We start from the raw sequence: 20,083 nt of genomic DNA, 5'->3' as shown, positions 1-20,083 counted from the left end.
GGGTTAATGGCGGACGCCCGTGAGATCGCGGGCGTCGGCCATTGCCGGCGGGTCCCTGGCTGCGATCAGCAGCCGGGATCAGCTGCGCATGACACGGGCATCGCTCCGATGCCCGCGGTTATGCTTAGGACGTAAATGTACGTCCTGGTGCGTTAAGTACCACCGCACCAGGACGTGCATTTACGTCCTGCGTCCTTAAGGGGTTAAATCAACTGGTGCCAGAAAGTTAAACAGATTTGTAATTTAGATAAAAAAGAAAAAAATGTGTGTGCAGCTCACAATTATTAATACACACCGAGGTCAAACTAGGGCATGCAACTATACCTCAGTTGCAGAAAGAGGGAACCAAAAACAAAATATTTTGCCCGGCCCTTCTAGGTGAGTATAAATAAACTATATATAAATTTAGAGATGTAAAATAAGCTATAGGTGAATATAAACTATATAGAAATTAATGAATATAAAATGAATAGCTGGATCGTGCTTCAATAATAATGCAATTATTTATTAAAATGTCACAATGTAAAAGGTTACTCCTCACAGGGCCCGTGTGTGGAGAACACATAAAAAAATGCAGGCAATCAATTAATACTAAGTATACATAGAATATTAAGAATAAAATTGTACCGCTGGCATAAATGTATGGCTTATTGTGTACAACGAGCAAATGCCTATTAGTAAAACAAGCAGATACTTATTGCACAGAACGAGCAGTAGGAAGAGCCTAATAGGCTAGTTCCCACATTAGAATGTTCAAAGATAGATGTGTCCTTTTTATATTACTAGACAATTGGTAGCAATTTGAAAATGATGTTACCGGTCCTATTTGTAACGACTCGGGCAGTTCACACTGGAAACAGATAATGTTGTAACAGTGCCTGGATGGTTTAAAGCACCAAGTCCTCTGTGCGGCGGTCCCAGATGGTATTGGAGAAATAGCCAAGCAGAGTCCTAATTATAAAGCGGTGGTGGTCACCTCGGACTGATGGCGCTGGCAGACGCTGATGTAAACAAGATGATGGGAGACCGTTGGCGCTGGCAGGCGCTGGAGATGAAAGAATCCTCACCGCTGGGCTTCAATGCTGGCTGGATGGAACCGGAGACCGTATGCTGAATACGAGGAGCTCACCTCGTGTTACCGGCGTGTGACGTTAGCAGATGTTGGAGCTGGAAACTCTGCACCAGAGTTGGACTTGTGATAGCTGGACCGGACAAATGCTGGACTGGATACACTGTAGTTGAACAGTCCACAGAAGGTAACTGGCCGTCAATAGTGGACACAGTTCATAAGTAGCGTTTGTGCCAGTGGTTATGAATACAGTACTAGACGCATTTCAGGGTTATGTAATGTAACCCTTTCCTCAGTATTTTGTTTTAGATTTGTAAATTACTTCTATTAAAAAATCTTAATCCTTCCAGTACTTATTATGGGCTATATACTACAGAAGAAATGCTTTTCTTTTTGGATTTCTCAGATGTCCCGACCACAGTGCTTTCTGCTGACAGCTCTGTCCATTTTTGGAACTGTCCAGAGCAGGAGAAAATCCCCATAGAAAACATATGCTTCATTTACAAATCTGTTTAACTTTCTAGCACCAGTTGATTTAAAAAAAATAAAAAAGTTTTCACGGGAGTACCCCTTTAAAGGGGCCATCAACGATCTACTACTTAGTATCTACTTAGAATAGGGGATAAGTGTAGAATCACATCACAAGGGTTTTGACCACAATGACCCTTGCGATCTGAAGAACAATCCAAGTCACCTATCAGAATGGATCATTAGTATTGTCTGTGCACTTCCACTCCATTCATTGTCTATAGGACTGGGGGGCCGAAATCCCTGTTCTATAAATTGCAAGATTCCCAGCATATATCCTGTGTATAATGAATAAATGTTAATGGTGGGACAGCCCTTTCAAAGTAGAACTCCGACCAAATGAAGTTACCGTTATATAGCTGCATATGTTAAAGTTATATACGTTTGCAATGGACAAGTATAATCTTTACTAAGCACATACTTTGTTTCTCAGCTTTTTTTTCAGGCAAGAAACCCAGTAGTTCTTAGCAGACATGATGACTGTCAGACACCAGTTTGCTGGGTTCTGTGCCCATTTTGGGCCCAACATGTCACTCTGCAATGTCACATTCCCTTCTGCTCAGAGAATGCTTCAGTGTGCAGTGTGTGATTGGCTGAGGCACACACACACCTCCCTCATCTATATTCTCTGCTTCTCTAACCATGGGACCTGCTTCGCTCTTTCAAGGAAGCCCCTCCCACAGCTCACACAGGAAACAAGTGCAGGAGGGGGTGATGGCAACATAGATGAGTATATATGTACATGCAGAGATGAGTATACATGTACTACAATTGTGATCCATGGACCCTGTATAGCTATGCCATTGTATAATCCTTAATATAGCATGCTGCCCTTCACATTAGACAACTTCTTATAATTTTTCATTTTATTTATTTATACATACTGGTTCCATTGTCCAAAAATGTAAAGTAAGTTATTATCTAAAAATTTAATATGGTGGCGATGTGCCAGTGCAGCTGTTTTTTATACAGCCAATATAATATATTGTCAGAAAGGCCTATTGCATGAATAGAAGCATTGTTATTTTTAATAGTTGTAAAAAGCACAGTTCTGGAGCTGAGCATAAAGTAAATTACTCATTGCTAAGATGATGACAATTTACATGTGGTTTGTGCAAATGCTGAATATGCTGTTTTATAAATCTATGACTCGAGCTGCGATTTGTCGCAAGCAATGACATTCAGTTCTTTCCAAAGAATATGAATGCACTGTAGTGAGCCAAGCTAGCTCCACCTATTTATCTACTCCAGAGTCTGACTTCACCGAGGGGATGATATTCTATTAGACAGACGTCCCTTTGAGCCACTTGTGTTGAATAAGCTCCAGTAAGGCCTTAGAACAGGTACTCACAGTTTAAGAAGTATATAAAATATGTCTCTGAAATTTTTAAATAAAAACTAAAACATTAAGCTGACAATTGTTGATCATACTGTAAATCTAATAAATAACATCAAATCTGTTGAATAAGGACAGGGGCAAAGGTAGGGGCTGCTAGAATGGCACTGTTCAGTGCTAGGTGCTGTATGATGGTGATGCCAACAAACCACTAGCCATGGCCAGGGGACCTACAATCCCAACTGAATGAAACTAAAGACATCAGAAAGGGTCACCGATGATAAATCTGCACTATGGGGGAGGGGGGGGGGCTGGGAGTACTTCCTACTTTACATATGCCACATCCTTTTACAGTGATGCCTCACAGTTTGTTACACAGCAGCTACATCTCATTTACTGTTATTCTACATTACTCGGCTAGAGGTATGTAGGGTTTCCCAGCAAATATACTAATAAGAAACTGTATTTCTGTTGTGATTTGTTATACAAGTCACACAAAAAAAAAGAGTTGTAGATTACTGTTCATTTGGCATGTGGATAGGGATTTACCAACCAACGTACACTCACCAAACAATAGCAAATTTCTCATATGGATCACAGCATCATTCGGCCAAGGTTTCCCCCTTTCAAAATGAGACAATAACAGACAGGGAGCTCAGTTTACAGAATCTGTGAAAATAGCGGGACATTATCGAAGAAATATATACTGCAGTAATTTCTCTCAGCTCAGATCCGACATATAAACGGACACCAGGCGTAAACCAGACTCCATTAAAAGTCAATGGGATCCATCGGAACGTCTGCCATCAGACTCTGCAATGGAGCTCCTGAACAGAGCTTTGACACAAATGTGAACTAGCCATATGAAAGTTAGTACAGGGAGTATGGTCCTAAATATAGAATAAAACTACCCTAGGAAGAATTGTATCCATTATAAAATATCAAACTGTTGATTAAAAACTATTTTGCTGTCTGTTATATTCTCCTAAAATCAATTTATACCCAAGACTCTAACAATAACAGGAGGAAATCCTCTACACCGACAGGTAAAACGTTTTCTACACCTACACAAAAAGGGATTCTTTACTGTAAGAGCAGTGAGAGTATGGAACACTGTACCAGAGGATGTGGTCATGGTGAACTCACTACAAGAGTTTTAGAGTTTAAAATGGACCAGGATATATTTCTGGAGGGTAATAAAAATATTGCAAGTTATAGATTCTAAATTCTGGAGAGAGGTTGTTGATCCGAGGATTTATTCTGATGTCAGATTTGGAGTCAAGAAGGATTTTTTCCCTAAGGTAACGAAAATTTGCTTCTATCTCATAGGGTTTTTGCCTTTTTCTGGATCAACACTGGATGATAATAGGTGGCTGAACTGGATGGATGTCTTTTTTCAGGCTTACAAACTACTGTATGCTTCATTGTTACTGTGTCAGACCTTTAAACTAAACATTATTTATTTACACTGCATTTAACCTGCTAACCCATTAGTAAGCTTGCAGTGTAATTGTTTATGTACTTGTCCAAACACATCAAACTTGGAAAAAGTTTCCACTGCCTCTAAATGCAAAGAACCAATGGGGCATAGGCCGGAATGTTTCATTCAAACCATGAGGATAAAACGCAACTGAAGCTGGGTTCAAATTAGAGTAATAATGGCACATTTGTGACTCCATATCATGTCCACAAGTCCTGTCCCAACTAAGAAACTGTGTTGTCTGTGTGGGATGACCGGTGTCAGATAAGGACTTGCGTCCATAATGAAGGTGTAAACATGCATACTTATTGCCCTAATGTGAACCCAGAAAAAAAATATATATAAACACTACCTAGTATAGAATTTGCATTATTAATATGGTTGTACACTATGAAATGACTGACTATATTACATTTCACACCGCTGAGGCAGCAGATCTGGATTTGTCAAGTTGAAGGGATACATTACTGTACATCATAATACAATAATGCAATAGGTTTACTTCCAGTCCAGCACATAAAGGGACATGAAAGGATGTGTCAAATAACAAACTCAGCTATCCTATAGCTGATAAGCGTAGAATTGCATGTAGCTCCTTACTCTATTTCATGTTTATGCCAGCACATACATTATACTGTACCTTGATACATAATAACCTTGTACAGTTATTACAAGTTAACAAAAGAGGTCATTACTGACATGATTATTTATTTCATTCATTTCCTTGAAGTTGAGATGTAATATACAATAAACTCTATAACTGAACTTACACTGATAGGGATGCAAATGCACATAGGTGTCATGACAACATGATACAAAAGACAGGAAAGAGTTTGTAAAGTTGATACATAATGTAAATAGAATGTATAGAGAATCTCTTACCATTTCAGCCCTCGTCCTTTCTTCAGCTTCAGGGTCAGCACCATCTCAATGCACAATAAAATGTTGACAAGGGCCAGCAGCCAGTATATCTTGTCATTCTTTAGCACTGTAACTCTCCAAACTCCAACTACAGAGTGAAGCATGAATAGGAATCTGGGCACAACTGCACTGAGGAAGACTGTGAGTTCCATGATTTTACAGCGCGTCCCTTGGTAAATCCTATGAGATTCTTCTTCTTTTTTCTCCCTCTCCAGTGAAGTTTTCAGAGAGAACGGGAAAGTTGCTTGGAGGATATGTGAAGTGTATCTGTGCAGATGATTTTTCCTCTTCTACAACAAAGAAGCCTATAGCTGCTCTTAACTGCCCCTCCTCCAGACTTCCTGAACTTATGCGTCTGCTGAACTTGTCCTGAGCTTAATGGTACTCACAGCACTTTATAGGGAGAGAAAATAGTAAGAATAAGCCTCCTACAATCAATAACTATACTCCGCCTTTCATTTATACAAGATGACACCTATCAAGGGATCAGTTGTTTTCTTGCATAATCTTAAAAAAAACTTTATTTTTCTATATTTTTATTTTAACTTTCTGGATATTTCTTTGGTGGAATATAAGTTTTCTTTGTGCATATGCGTTATTTCATTTCCGTAGTCAATCTCAAATTTGTGTATGAAAGTTTCTGCTGCTTGAATTAAAGGGGTACTCCGGTGGGAACCTTTATTTTTTTTCTTTAAAGGGTAACTCTCATTAAAATTAATTTTGCTATTGCACTCCGTATGGTAAATAAAAAATATTTGTAATACACTATATTTTAAAAAAATGAAGTTTTCTATGTTTAATTTGGGCTTAAAAAAGCTCAAGAGCACATTTCCCCCATATTATACACAGACTTGAGTGCTGAGGGGGGGGGGGGGGGGTTAGGGGACCAGCCTCATCCAATCATAGCTCCTCTCACACTTAACTGCCATATGCTGTTGGTTGGACCCCCCCCTCAGCACTCTCGGCTGCACTTCCTGTGTTTTCTGCTTCGGTCCAAAGTCTGTGTATGAGTTGGGGGAAAATGTGCTCTTGAGCTTTTTTAAGCACAAATAAAACATAGAAAACTTAATTTTTTTCAAACCAAAGTATATTAGAAATCTTTTTTATTTACCATAAGGAGTGCAATAGCAAAAATTAGTTTAAATGAGAGTGCCCATTTAATGAACTGGTGCCAGAAAGTTAAGCAGATTTGTAAATTACTTCTATAAAAATCTTTATCCTTCCAGTACTTATTAGCAGCTGTATGCTACAGAGGAAATTCTTTGCTTTTTGAATTTCTTTTTTTTGTGTCTTGTCCACAGTGCTCTCTGCTGACACCTCTGTCCATGTCAGGAACTGTCCAGAGCAGCATAGGTTTGCTATGAGGATTTTCTCCTGCTCTGGACAGTTCCTGATATGGGCATCAGGTTCTGAGCGGAGAACACTATGGACAAGACAAAAAAGAAATTCAAAAAGAAAATAATTTCCTCTGTAGCATACAGCTGCTAATAAGTACTGGAAGGATAAAGATTTCTTAATAGAAGTCATTTACAAATCTGTTTAACTTTCTGGCACCAGTTGATTAAAAAAAAAAAAATGTTTTCCACAGGAGTACCCCTTTAAAGTTGCACTGTTGTATAAGAGGGTGATGTCAAATCTGAAATATTGGAAACATAACATTTAGGCTAAATGCCCACTAGAGGGATTTGCTGGGGATATTCCATGTGGAAATGAGCATCTGCAGCTGGTTGTATTAACAGTATAATCTATACACAGCCATCATTTTCCTGACTAAAATGGACCTGCGATGCAGATTTTAAAATCTGCAGCATGTTCATTTATATTGCAGATTTGTGGTGCCTTTCCCGATTGGCATCAATGGGGAGGGTAACATCTGCACCAAATCTGCAATTAGGGTATTTGCTGCAGAAAATACGCACATGTGAACGTACCCTAAGGGTAGGGACACACATGCAGTATTTTGCTGCGTAGTCTCTGCAGCTGATTTTGCTACCAATTGACTTAATGAAAAGTCCATTGGTAGCAAATAGGCAGCAAAATACATGTGCATATTTTATGTGTCAGACTTGAGCTAAGAGAAATTACTGCAGTATATTTTTCTTTGATAATGTCCCGCTTCATGGATTCTGTAAACTGAGCTCCCTGTCTGTTACTGTCTCTTTTGAAAGGGGTGGAACCTTGGTGGAATGATGCTATGATCCATAGAGGGAATTTGATATTGTTTGGTCAGTGTCCAACATGCTGACTGCATTGTGCATAGTGTATTTTTTGTGTGTTATTTACTGCTTGGTGTACGTTGGTTGGTAAATCCCTATCCAGATGCCAAATGAACAGTAATGTACAACTCTATTTTCTGTGTAACTTGTATTACAAATCACAACAGAAATACAGTTTTTTTTATTAGTATATTTGCTGGAAGAACCTACATACCTCTAGCTGAGTAGTGTAGAATAATACTGTAGTAAATGTAATGTATCTGCTGTGGGGCATCACTGTACAAGGATGTGGCGCATGTAAAGTAGAAAATACTCCCATACATTCACATGTGCATATTGTGCTACGTATTTTGCTGCTGATTTTCTACTGCTGATTTTCCTACCCATGCCCTAATCAGGTTTTCTGCAGCAGTTTATGAATATGTGAGCGTACCCTAAGCATTTCCACAGGAAATCTGCATCAAAATCTACACCAATGGTACTGAAATGTACTTTGGATGATGCCTTGGATATTTACAGGATATATCATCATTCCCAAAACATGCAACATTCCTAAAACCTCTGGCATCTTGACCTTTTGGGAGAACCGACATTTGTGGTTGCAAAAATTGATATGGCGTTCAGTGAAGAGGTGACTGTTCTTCTACATTTAATAAAAAAAATTGCCCCAGGAGTAGTGCTAGGGTAATAACAACCAAAACGAAATCTAAACCCCACACCTAGAAGACACTCCAGGTGGGGGTGCAAAACCCTACAAAAAGCACCCTCCCTAAAACTTCACTTTTATTTAGTATACATGTAAAAATGTTAATGGGGTATACAACAAGGTTTAAAAACCCAGCGGATCTTGTCAAACATATATATATATATATATATATATATATATATATATATATATATATATGTGTGTATTGTTCTATTATTTGTTAACAGGTTAATTTTTATCCTAAGCCTGCAGTGCTACAGGACCTGTACTGAAGACACTCCGCTGCAATATTAAAACCATAGACACACTGCCTCCCCTGTCTATGGTTTTAATATTATAGCGGAGTGTCTTCAGTACAGGTCCTGTAGCACTGCAGGCTCACGATAAAAATTAACCTGTTAACATATAACAGAACAATATATATATATATATATATATATATATATATATATATATATATGTTTGACAAGATCCACTGGGTTTTTAAACCTTGTTGTATACCCCATTAACATTTTTACATGTATACTAAATAAAAGTGAAGTTTTAGGGAGGGTGCTTTTTGTAGGGTTTGGCACCCCCACCTGGAGTGTCTTCTAGGCGTGAGGTTTGGATTTAGTTTAGGTTGTTCTTCTACATGGCCCTCTTTAGAGAAGTTTGTGGAAGTTATTAAAATTATGCTGTCAGCCCTCCAATGAACTCTACGGAGAAAATGGCAGAAGTGAACTAGTGAGCAGAGTTCACCTCTATGGAGTTATGGAAAATACGTGACCATATCTCTGTTGAGCTCTAATAAGATTTTGTTGGACGAAAATCATTTAACAGGGATCATCTGACCCCAGTAGTTTTCTGTTTTAGAAAGTCCATGTTCATATATTTTATTAAAAGCATCTTCTTCATTCAGAATCCTCATTTGTTAGCCAGACCTGAAAAGGCCAATAATGCTTCGTCTACCCTGTGAAGGTGCAGTAGCCAAATTGAACCCTTGCTGTTTCCCTATAGTTCACAGCAGTTTTATTGGTGATCCCAGCAATGGAAAATCCTGTTGCACTTATTAAAATATAAAGTGAACTATCTGTTTAAGGAAAATGTCTGGATATCCAGTTGATGTATGTCAGTAAGTTGAACATGAAAGTCATGGCCGTAAATGTTGGCACCCTACAATTTTCAGGAAAATGAAGTATTTCTCACAGAAAAGGATAGCAGTAACACATGTTTTGCTATACACATGTTTATTCCCTTTGTGAGTATTGGAACTAAACTAAAAAAGGGAGGAAAAAAAGCAAATTGGACATAATGTCACCAAACTCCAAAAATGGTCTGGACAAAATTATTTTTCAATATTGTGGAAAAATAAGATTGTTTCAAGCATGTGATGCTCCTTTAAACTCCCCTGGGGCAAGTAACAGGTGTGGGTAACATAAAAACCACACCTGAAAGCAGATAAAAAGGAGAGAAGTTCACTAAGTCTTCGCATTGTTTGTCTGTGTGTGCCACACTAAGCATGGACAACAGAAAGAGGAGAAGAAAACTGTCTGAGGACTTGAGAACCAAAATTGTGGGAAAATATCAACAATCTCAAGGTTACAAGTCCATCTCCAGAGATCTAGATTTGCCTTTGTCCACAGTGTGCAACATTATCAAGAAGTTTGCAACCCATTGCACTGTAGCTAATCTCCCTGGGCATGGACGGAAGAGAAAAATTGATAAAAGGTGTCAATGTAGGATAGTCCGGATGGTGGATAAGCAGCCCCGAACAAGTTCCAAAGATATTCAAGCTGTCCTGCAGGCTCAGGGAGCATCTAAATGAAATTGTTAGGATTCGGCAGGCTGGATGTGGATCCTCTGTGTCAGCGAGGGATTGGCGTTGACCGTACCAGTGGACCGGTTCTAGGTTGCTACTGGTATTCACCAGAGCCCGCCGCAAAGCGGGGTGGTCTTGCTGCGGCGGTAGCAACCAGATCGTATCCACCGGCAACGGCTCAACCTCACTGACTGCTGAGAAGGCGTGGGACAGAACGACTAGACAGAGGCGAGTTCAAATGGAGCAGAAAGTCAGGGCAGGCGGCAAGGTTCTTAGTCAATGGTGATAGCAGAAGGTCTGGAAACACTGGTATGGCAAACACAGGAAACGCTTTCTCTAGGCACAAGGGCAACAAGATCCGGCAATGCTGGGAAGGGGAAGTGAGGTTATATGAGCAAGGAGCAGGTGGAAGCTGATTACAGTGATTGGGCCAGGCACCAATCAGTGGTGCACTGGCCCTTTAAATCTTAGAGAGCTGGTGCGCGCGCGCCCTAGAGAGCGGAGCCGCACGCCAGGACGTGACAGCCGGGGACCGGGACATGTGAGTAGCTTGGGATGCGATTCGCGAGCGGGCGCGTCCCGCTATGCGAATCGCATCCCCGCCGGCAGTGTCAGTGCAGCGCTCCCGGTCAGCGGGTCTGACCGGGGCGCTGCAGAGGGGAAAACGCCGCGAGCGCTCTGGGGAGGAGCAGGGACCCGGAGCGCTCGGCGTAACAGTACCCCCCCTTAGGTCTCCCCCTCTTTTTGTCTGCTTGTCCCTTCATGGGACACGAGGCCATTGGGAGCGCCTCTTGAGTTTCCTTCCGGAAGAAAGAGAAGTCCTGGGTAGCTTTATCAGCGGCAGGCAATCCAGAAGAATTGGGAATGGGGAGGGGGGGCAGAGGGTGAAGCTTGTCACGGGGCAGAGTGTTACCAGGAAGGGGGCTATGAGGAGGCAAAATCTCAACTTGCTTTTTGCCGAGAATCTCCTGGTAAGCCTTGGGAGGGACCGGTATGGGTGGAACCTCAGGAGTTGGATAAGTGGGAGCAGATGTGAGGCATCGTTTGTGACAAGCAGGACCCCAATTCTTGATCTCCCCGGTGGTCCAGTCAAGGGTAGGAGAATGACGTTGGAGCCATGGTAGATCGAGGAGGACTTCAGAGGTGCAGTTGGGCAGAACAAAAAATTTAATTTTTTCGTGATGCAGTCCAATTTTCATAAGCAGGGGTTCTGTGCGGTAACGCACAGTGCAGTCCAATTTTACTCCGTTGACCGAAGAAATGTAGAGCGGCTTGACGAGACGGGTCACTGGGATGCTGAACCTATTAACAAAAGAGGCCAAAATAAAATTTCCCGCAGAACCAGAGTCCAAGAAGGCCACAGCTGAGAAGGAGGAATTGGCAGAAGGAGAAATCCGCAAGGGCACAGTGAGACGTGGAGAAGCAGACTTCATACCAAGAGACGCCACTCCAACGTGAGCTGGGTGCGTGCATGCGTTTCCCAGACGTGGAGGATGAATAGGGCAATCCACTAGGAAATGTTCGGTACTAGCGCAGTACAGACATAAATTTTTATCTCTGCGGCGAGTCCTCTCTTCATGGGTCAGGCGAGACCGATCCACTTGCATAGCCTCCTCGGCGGGAGGCACAGGGGTAGATTGCAAAGGATACTGAGAGAGAGGTGCCCAGAGATCAAGGTCTTTTTCCTGGCGGAGCTCCTGGTGTCTTTCAGAAAAACGCATGTCAATGCGGGTGGCCAAATGGATAAGTTCATGCAGGTTGGCAGGAATTTCTCGTGCAGCCAGCACATCCTTGATGTTACTGGATAGGCCTTTTTTAAAGGTCGCGCAGAGAGCCTCGTTATTCCAAGATAATTCGGAAGCGAGAGTACGAAATCGGATGGCGTATTCGCCTACAGAAGAATTTCCTTGGACCAGGTTCAGCAAGGCTGTTTCGGCAGAAGAGGCTCAGGCTGGTTCCTCGAAGACACTACGAACCTCAGCGAAGAAGGACTGAACAGTGGCAGTGACAGGATTGTTGCGGTCCCAGAGTGGTGTGGCCCATGATAAGGCCTTCCCAGACAGGAGACTAACCACGAAAGCCACCTTTGACCGTTCTGTGGGAAATTGGTCCGACAACATCTCCAAATGTAGGGAACATTGAGACAGGAAACCACGGCAGAGTTTAGAGTCCCCATCATATTTGTCCAGCAGGGACAAGCGGAAGTTAGGAGCGGCCACTCGCTGCGGAGGAGGTGCAGGAGCTGGCGGAGGAGATGGTTGCTGCTGTAGCTGCGGCAGAAGTTGCTGTAGCATGGCGGTCAACTGCGACAGCTGCTGTCCTTGTTGGGCGAACTGTTGTCCTAGTTGCGCTATCTGTTGAGACTGCTGGGCGACCACCATGGTAAGGTCAGCGGCAACTGGCAGCGGGACCTCAGCGGGATCCATGGCCGGATCTACTGTTAGGATTCGGCAGGCTGGATGTGGATCCTCTGTGTCAGCGAGGGATTGGTGTGGACCGTACCGGTGGACCGGTTCTAGGTTGCTACTGGTATTCACCAGAGCCTGCCGCAAAGCGGGATGGACTTGCTGCGGCGGTAGCAACCAGGTCGTATCCACCGGCAACGGCTCAACCTCACTTACTGCTGAGAAGGCGTGGGACAGAAGTACTAGACAGAGGCGAGGTCAGACGTAGCAGAAGGTCAGGGCAGGCGGCAAGGTTCGTAGTCAATGGTGATAGCAGAAGGTCTGGAAACACTGGTATGGCAAACACAGGAAACGCTTTCTCTAGGCACAATGGCAACAAGATCTGGCAATGCTGGGAAGGGGAAGTAAGGTTATATGAGCAAGGAGCAGGTGGAAGCTAATTACAGTGATTGGGCCAGGCACCAATCAGTGGTGCACTGGCCCTTTAAATGTTAGAGAGCTGGCGTGCGCGCGCCCTAGAGAGCGAAGCCGCGCACGCCAGGATGTGACAGCCGGGGACAGGTGAGTAGCTTGGGATGCGATTCGCGAGCGGGCGCGTCCCGCTATGCGAATCGCATCCCCGCCGGCAGTGTCAGTGCAGCTGCAGAGAGGAAAACGCTGCAGAGAGGAAAACGCCGCAAGCGCTCCGGGGAGGAGCAGGGACCCGGAGCGCTCGGCGTAACAGAAATGAAACACTACGGCAGGAGACCCAGGAGGACCCCACTGCTGACACAGAGACATATTGAAGCAAGACTACATTTTGCCAAAATGAACTTGAGTAAGCCAAAATCCTTCTGGGAAAACATCTTGTGGACAGATGAGACCAAGATAGAGTTTTTGGTAAAGCACATCATTCTACTGTTTACAAAAAATGGAATGAGGCCTACAAAGAAAAGAACACAGTACCTACAGTGAAATATGGTGGAGGTTCAATGATGTTTTGGGGTTGTTCTGCGGCCTCTGGCACTGGGTGCCGTGAATGTGTGCAAGGCATCATGAAATCTGAGGATTACCAACAGATTTTGGGTCACACTGTACAGCCCAGTGTCAGAAAGCTGGGTTTGCATCCGGGATCTTGGGTCTTCCAGCAGGACAATGACCATAAACATACATCAAAAAGCACCCAGAAATGGATGGCAACATAGTGCTGGAGTTCTGAAGTGGCCAGCAATGAGTCCAGATCTAAATCCCATTGAAAACCTGTGGAGAGATATTAAAATTGCTGTTGGGTAAAGGCGCCTTCCAATAATAGAGACCTGGAGCAGTTTGCAAAGGAAGAGTGGTCCAACATTCCGGCTAAGAGGTGTAAGAAGCCTATTGATGGTTATAGGAAGCGATTGATTTCAGTTATTTTTTCCAAAGGGTGTGTTACCAAATATTAAGTTAAAGGTGCCAATAATTTTGTCCAGCCCATTTTTGGAGTTTGGTGTGACATTTTTTCCAGTTTGCTTTTTTTCCTCCCTTTTTTGGTTTAGTTCCAATACACACAAAGGGAATAAACATGTGTATAGCAAAACATGTGGTACTGCAATATTTTTCTGTAAGAAATACTTCATTTTCTTGAAAAATTTCAGGGGTGCCAACATTTACGGCTATGACTGTATGAACAGAGCACTTCCCTTGCCTGAAATAATGCAGTGTCCCATTCCTTTGTCTTAGTTAAAAAATATAGGAAGTTGTTTTGTGGATGAGAAAATCCTCTTCTAAGTGCCTAAATCTGTGTGCGGGGTATCATGAGTTAATTTCATAACTGTCTGTGTATAACATTGCAATTGTAGCATACACTGAGGTATCACAACTGGTATCACAATTAGTCACATGATATGTTCTCCAGTCAGCTTCTGTGCAAAAACTTCCAAAAAAGGCTAAAGGAGGAATCCCTAGTCCAACCTTCTCTCCACAAAGGGCTGGGCTCAAAAATCAGTTAAAGGGAAAATACAGTACTTAAATACTTATCCTGTATCCATAGGATAAGGGATAGGTGTATGATTACAAAGGGTCTGACCACTGGTACGACGGGCAATCTCACAAAACTGTGAAACTTGCACGTGTACTACAGACACTACATGTTCTACAGAGTCTGTATAGCAGAGCCAACACTGAATAGCATGTACAGCAGAACCCATATAGCAGAGAGCCAACACTGATTCGGCTCTTCTATACAGCAGGAGTTTTGGATGACAGAGGAGGGAGGAGGGAGTTGTGGCTGGTGACTGACGGACATTGGTCTGTGGGAGGAGGCGGGACGCTGTTTCGCCTGACGCGGGACAGAGTTACGGCTGGACTGACAGTCCACGCTGTGAGGGCATTGCATTTCAAGTTTCAGTTTCAAGAAAGTGTTTTTACTAGTCAGAGAAGAAATGCTGAACAAGAGCCCATTTGTGTACACTAATTTTTTGTGGACCTACAGTTGAAGGTAGTGCTGTGTAGCTCAACACATGACAGAAGTTTCTGCAGGGCATACACTGGGCATGGGACTAAAGTTTTAGTAAGCGGAAAGCCAACCTTTGTATGCCCTTTACAGTAGAGGGAATCTAAGGCTGTGTTCACCTATGTCCGACATAGGTGAATTCAGCCTAGATCTCAACGCGACTGATGCCAAAACTAATGACAACATGCATCAGTTGGCATCAGTTGTATGGCATCCAGTGTCCATTGTTTCAGGATGCCGGATAGGGAAACGCAGCATACTGTGTTCCACTGTCCGGTGCCATCCGGCGTGTCCAACCATCCAGCATCAAAATTGAGATGCTGTATTATTGTGAACTGGTCTAACATCAGTTTCCCTCCGGTGCATGACGGAGGGAAACTATGGCGGACACCGGACATATGTTTACCTGGCCTTATTTGAAGGGGTATTCCAGGAAAAACTTTTGTTTATATATCAACTGGCTCGAGAAAGTTAAACAGATTTGTAAATTACTTCTATTAAAAAATCTTAATCCTTTCAATAATCATCAGCTGCTGAAGTTGAGTTGTTGTTTTCTGTCTGGCAACAGTGCTCTCTGCTGACATCTCTGCTTGTCTCGGGAACTGCACAGAGTAGAATAGGTTTGCTATGGGGATTTGCGTCTAAACTGGGCGGTTCCCGAGACACGTCTCATCAGAGAGCACTTAGACAGAAAAGAACAACTCAACTTCAGAAGCTCATAAGTACTGAAAGGATGAATATTTTTTAATAGAAGTAATTTACAAATCTGTTTAACTTTCTGGAGCCAGTTGATATATAAAAAAAAAAGTTTTTTCCTGGATAGATCCTTTAATTGTTCCTTTATCCTGTCTGGAACTGCAGTACCACTAGTAAACACCACTTAAAAGTGTGAGAAGAAAATTAGAGACTTCCCAGTCGGTATATCTGCTATTAAAGCAACTCTACCGTGAGTTACCGTTCACTCACCTACTCTAAACTTGTACCATACTACTCTGTGCTAAAGAGACTGTATGTTGCTTTGATTTGCACAGAACATTCAACAAAATTCCAAGCCAAGTTGTTTGCAAGTTATACAAGTGTCCAGATTTCTTATTCCTGCACCTGACACCATGGGGACAACTCACTTGAAAAAATGATTGTTGGGCTCAGAGAGAATCATCAGGTTAGCAAGACCACTCTGCCATGTAGCATCACCATGTATTGCTAGCTGGGATCTAATACATTCTCATAGCCTGACCACCTAACTCCTGAGGTTGATGATTGACAGACTGCAGTGTATGTACTTATCAATTACTGCACTGGGGGTCTGGGAGACTTGGAGGTCTGCGCTCCTCATGAATACACTAGACTCAATACTATAAGTTTGCTGTAATTTGCTTTCCTCCTACTAGCCAAAGGTGCTCTTGTAGCTTGTTCTCTTTGGTTATCTGAGATATGCTCTTAGATAGCACATAACTGCATGTTTTCATGCACATATTATGAAATGACTAGGTGACTAGGTATACTGGGCACTATAGACTTGGAGAGTCCCAGGGTCTACTGGGTGGGTACCATTACGACACATTAGGTGTAATTAGAGATGAGCGAACTTACAGTAAATTCGATTTGTCACGAACTTCTCGGCTCGGCAGTTGATGCCTTTTCCTGCACAAATTAGTTCAGCTTTCAGGTGCTCCCGTGGGCTGGAAAAGGTGGATACAGTCCTAGGAGACTCTCTCCTAGGACTGTATCCACCTTTTCCAGCCCACCGGAGCACCTGAAAGCTGAACTAATTTATGCAGGAAAAGTCATCAACTGCCGAGCCGAGAAGTTCGTGACGAATCGAATTTACTGTAAGTTCGCTCATCTCTAGGTGTAATGTATGGGCACTGACAATTTTTTTATTTTTTTTATTATATTTTCTGTAATTTCCTTTTTTTATTTTTTATTAGTCCGACAAAGGGACTTTGGCAAGTGCTCTCCTGAATGCTGATATTATGCGTTGCACCACTACTGTAGTGTGGTGTATTATGCCTGCCAGCATAACTTCTATTAAAGTACTCAGCCATGCCGGAGGTACAAATAATAGACCTGGGGATCTTGATTAGGCCCCTGGCTGCCATGGAAATCCATCAACACCCAAAAAATGTGTTGCCAGGTTACCAATGGGGTGAGAGATCCACACAAACTCGTTACAAGATCACAATTTGATAGCAGCATGTAAGGGGCTAAGCCACTATGATTGATGGTTTCTTCATTTCTGGTAGTTAGAGCGGTCAGGTGACATCTTAGCTCCATGATACAGGGAGATGCTTATTCTAGCTCCACAAAAAAATGGTAAGCTAGAATTAGGTCCTTTAATGACAAATATAAAAAGGGTTATCCATAGCCATTAAAGTTAAGTTAAAATACTGTTCACATACCTTAGTCCAATGCAGCAGGCCCCTGTACAGAAAAAATTATCTATGGATCCCATAGACTAGGTGAATAGACTAAACATGACATCAGTCATGTGATCCACAACACGTCATGTGACCTGCTATTCAGGTAATATCAGGTACATAACAGACAAACAGTACTATAAATAATTGAGGAGCAGAATAAAAAAACTGTCTAACCGTGCGTTCACACTACGGAATTACAGCGGAATTCCGCGGGCTGAATTCCGTGAGCATAATTCCGCAGTGTGAACTTAACATTAGTGTGAATGGGTCTCTTCGAGACCCATTCACACTGCATAATTTTAGCAGCTGACAATTCCGCCGCTAAAATTGTTCTGCACAAAGAAAGAACATGTTAATTCTTTGCGCGGATTCCTCAAGCACTGCACAGCCATCAATGGTGACAATTCAGTGCCCCGTGGCCTTAGTGCCAAAGTATTTTCGGCGGCGGCCGCCCGACGGAATCTCCGCTCGCTGAATTCCACAAGCAGAGATTCCACAGTGTTAACGCACCCCTTAAGGGATGCGGAGATATATCAAAACCTTTGCAGCCTGGCTGTGCAGCAAAAAAAAAAAAACACCAAAAACTGTGGCATACACAGCTCCAAAAACACTTCAAAAACAGTGCAAAAAGGCCTCAAAAACCATAAGGAAGAGAGGCAGTTTTTGAAGCTGTTTTTAAAGTTCAACCTATAACCCTTATGAGTCCCTACTGAGTTTATATAGGTCTAGAATCCATAACCTGTAATGTTATTTTCCTCCAAAAAATGCATCCAGACCCCTTTTAAATTATTTTACAGAGATCACCATGACCACCTCCTCAGGCAGACAGTTCCACAGTCTCACTGCTCTTACAGTAAAGAACCCCCGTCTGTGCTGGTGCAGAAACCTTCTTTCATCTAGACATAGAGGATGCCCCCTTGTTATAGATACAGTCCTGGGTATAAATAGATCATGGGAGAGATTTATCAAAACCTGTGCAGTTGCCCAGTTACCCATAGCAACCAATCAGCTCGCTTCTTACATCCTTAACAAGGCATCTGAAAAATGAAAGAAGCAATCTGATTGGTTGCTATGGGCAACTGGGCAACTTTGCCTCTGCACAGGTTTTGATAAATCTTGATAAAGATTTATCAAAACTTGTGCAGAGGCAAAGTTGACCAGTTGCCCATAGCAACCAATCAGATTGCTTCTTTCATTTTTGAAAAGGTCTCTGAAAAATAAAAGAAGCGATCTGATTAGTTGCTATGGGCCACTGGTTAACTTTTCCTCAGCCCTAAAAGAAAAACTGTATTCATTGCCCATAGCAACCAATTGCAGCTCAGCTTTCATTTTCCAAGCGTGGAATACAGATGGAAAGCTGTATTGCTATGGGCAACAAAGACAGTTTTATACAGTTTTGGATTATCTCCTATTTAAAGCTGCATCTCAGCATTGTGTCTGTCAGTGTCTATGGTGAAAAAGATCTTACATTCTTATTTTTATCTTCTCTGTGTGACTTTTTTTTTAACAGCTAACTTTATTGTCAACTTTATTAACAACCACCCCTTTAACCTTTAGGACACTGTAGGTTACTAAGCACACAGCGGCAGACTCGTACATCATGATGTTCCATAATCACTGTGTATCCCTTTTGTTGATTAAAACAAGCTGGGACCTCATGGATAATGGCAAATTAAGCATTAGGAGCCTTTGTGATACTCATTGGACCACCCACAGCACTTGTGCAGGTTCAATGATTTAGGATCGCAACCAGAGCTCTACTCACCTGCTCCACACTGCTCTGCTGCCATCCACTGGCATGGTCTGACAGACTGACAGACTATACAAGTGAATTACAGATATCACTGAAAGTTAAACAGATTTGTAAATTACTTCTATTAAAAAATCTTGATCCTTTCAGTACTTATTAGCTGCTGTATAAAACAGAGACATTTGTTAATTTCTTTTCTGTCTGACAACAGTGCTCTACTGACACCTATGTCTGTGTCAGGAACTGTCCAGAGTAGAATAATATCCCCATAGAAAACCTCTCCTGCTCTGGACAGTTCCTGACACGGACAGAGGTGTCAGCAGAGAGCACTGTTGTCAGGCTGGAAAGAACTTCACAAATTTCTCTGTAGTATATCTGTAGTTTACAGCAGCTGATAAGTACTAGAAGGGTTAAGATTTTAAAATAGAAGTGATTTACAAATCTGTGTAACTTTATTGCACCAGTTGATTTGAAAAAAAAAAAATTCCCACCAGAGTTTCCCTTTAAGGTTAGGTCTAACTTTTTATAGTGCGACTGATTATTTTTTTTTTAAAGACTATTGAGATCTTTGCACTATGTTTATTGTTCTTTTTTGTTTATTTCCAGAATGAAATATGAAGCAACTTTTTAACCCCACCAAGACCAAGGGCATACAGGTACGCCCTCGCGTCCTGGGACTTAAGGACCAAGGGCGTACCTGTACACCTTTAAACCATTCTCATGAGTGGAGAACGATTTAAACCCAGTGGGTCCCGGTTGCTACAGGTAGCCAGGATCCACGACTAATGCTGCCTGGTGAGACGCTCCTGCCTGCATGCATTCTCTGCTCCCTGTGATGTTGGACATTTGCTGCTGAGCACATGGAATAAAGTTTTTCATCTTTTAAATCTGGAGGGTGAGTGTACAGATCTTCTTTTCTCTACATTGTTAGTCTATGGACAAGAGTGTCATTACTTAAAGAAAGAAAGCAAACCTTTT

At 42.3% G+C, this 20,083-nt stretch overlaps 1 protein-coding gene across 2 annotated transcripts in view; it reads right to left on the bottom strand.

Moving 5' to 3' along the window:
• Positions 1–19,172, bottom strand: part of TMEM26 (transmembrane protein 26) — a 122,499-nt gene extending 103,327 nt beyond the window's left edge. Inside the window, exons 1-2 of one of the 2 annotated variants that reach the window (XM_056529872.1) lie at positions 19,121–19,172; positions 5,296–5,727 (exon numbers count right to left, since the gene is read on the bottom strand). In XM_056529872.1, coding sequence (XP_056385847.1) covers positions 5,296–5,486 — 191 coding nt within the window. In that variant the 5' untranslated portion in view covers positions 5,487–5,727; positions 19,121–19,172. Of the gene's footprint in view, positions 1–5,295; positions 5,728–18,207; positions 18,362–19,120 lie in introns of those variants that run through there. The other variant, XM_056529871.1, reaches the window with a different exon arrangement.
• Positions 19,173–20,083: the final 911 nt, after the last annotated feature.

This window comes from Hyla sarda, chromosome 7, assembly GCF_029499605.1.
Source record: "Hyla sarda isolate aHylSar1 chromosome 7, aHylSar1.hap1, whole genome shotgun sequence".
Lineage (NCBI taxonomy): Eukaryota > Metazoa > Chordata > Amphibia > Anura > Hylidae > Hyla > Hyla sarda.
This window is presented reverse-complemented; position numbering and strand designations above follow the sequence as displayed.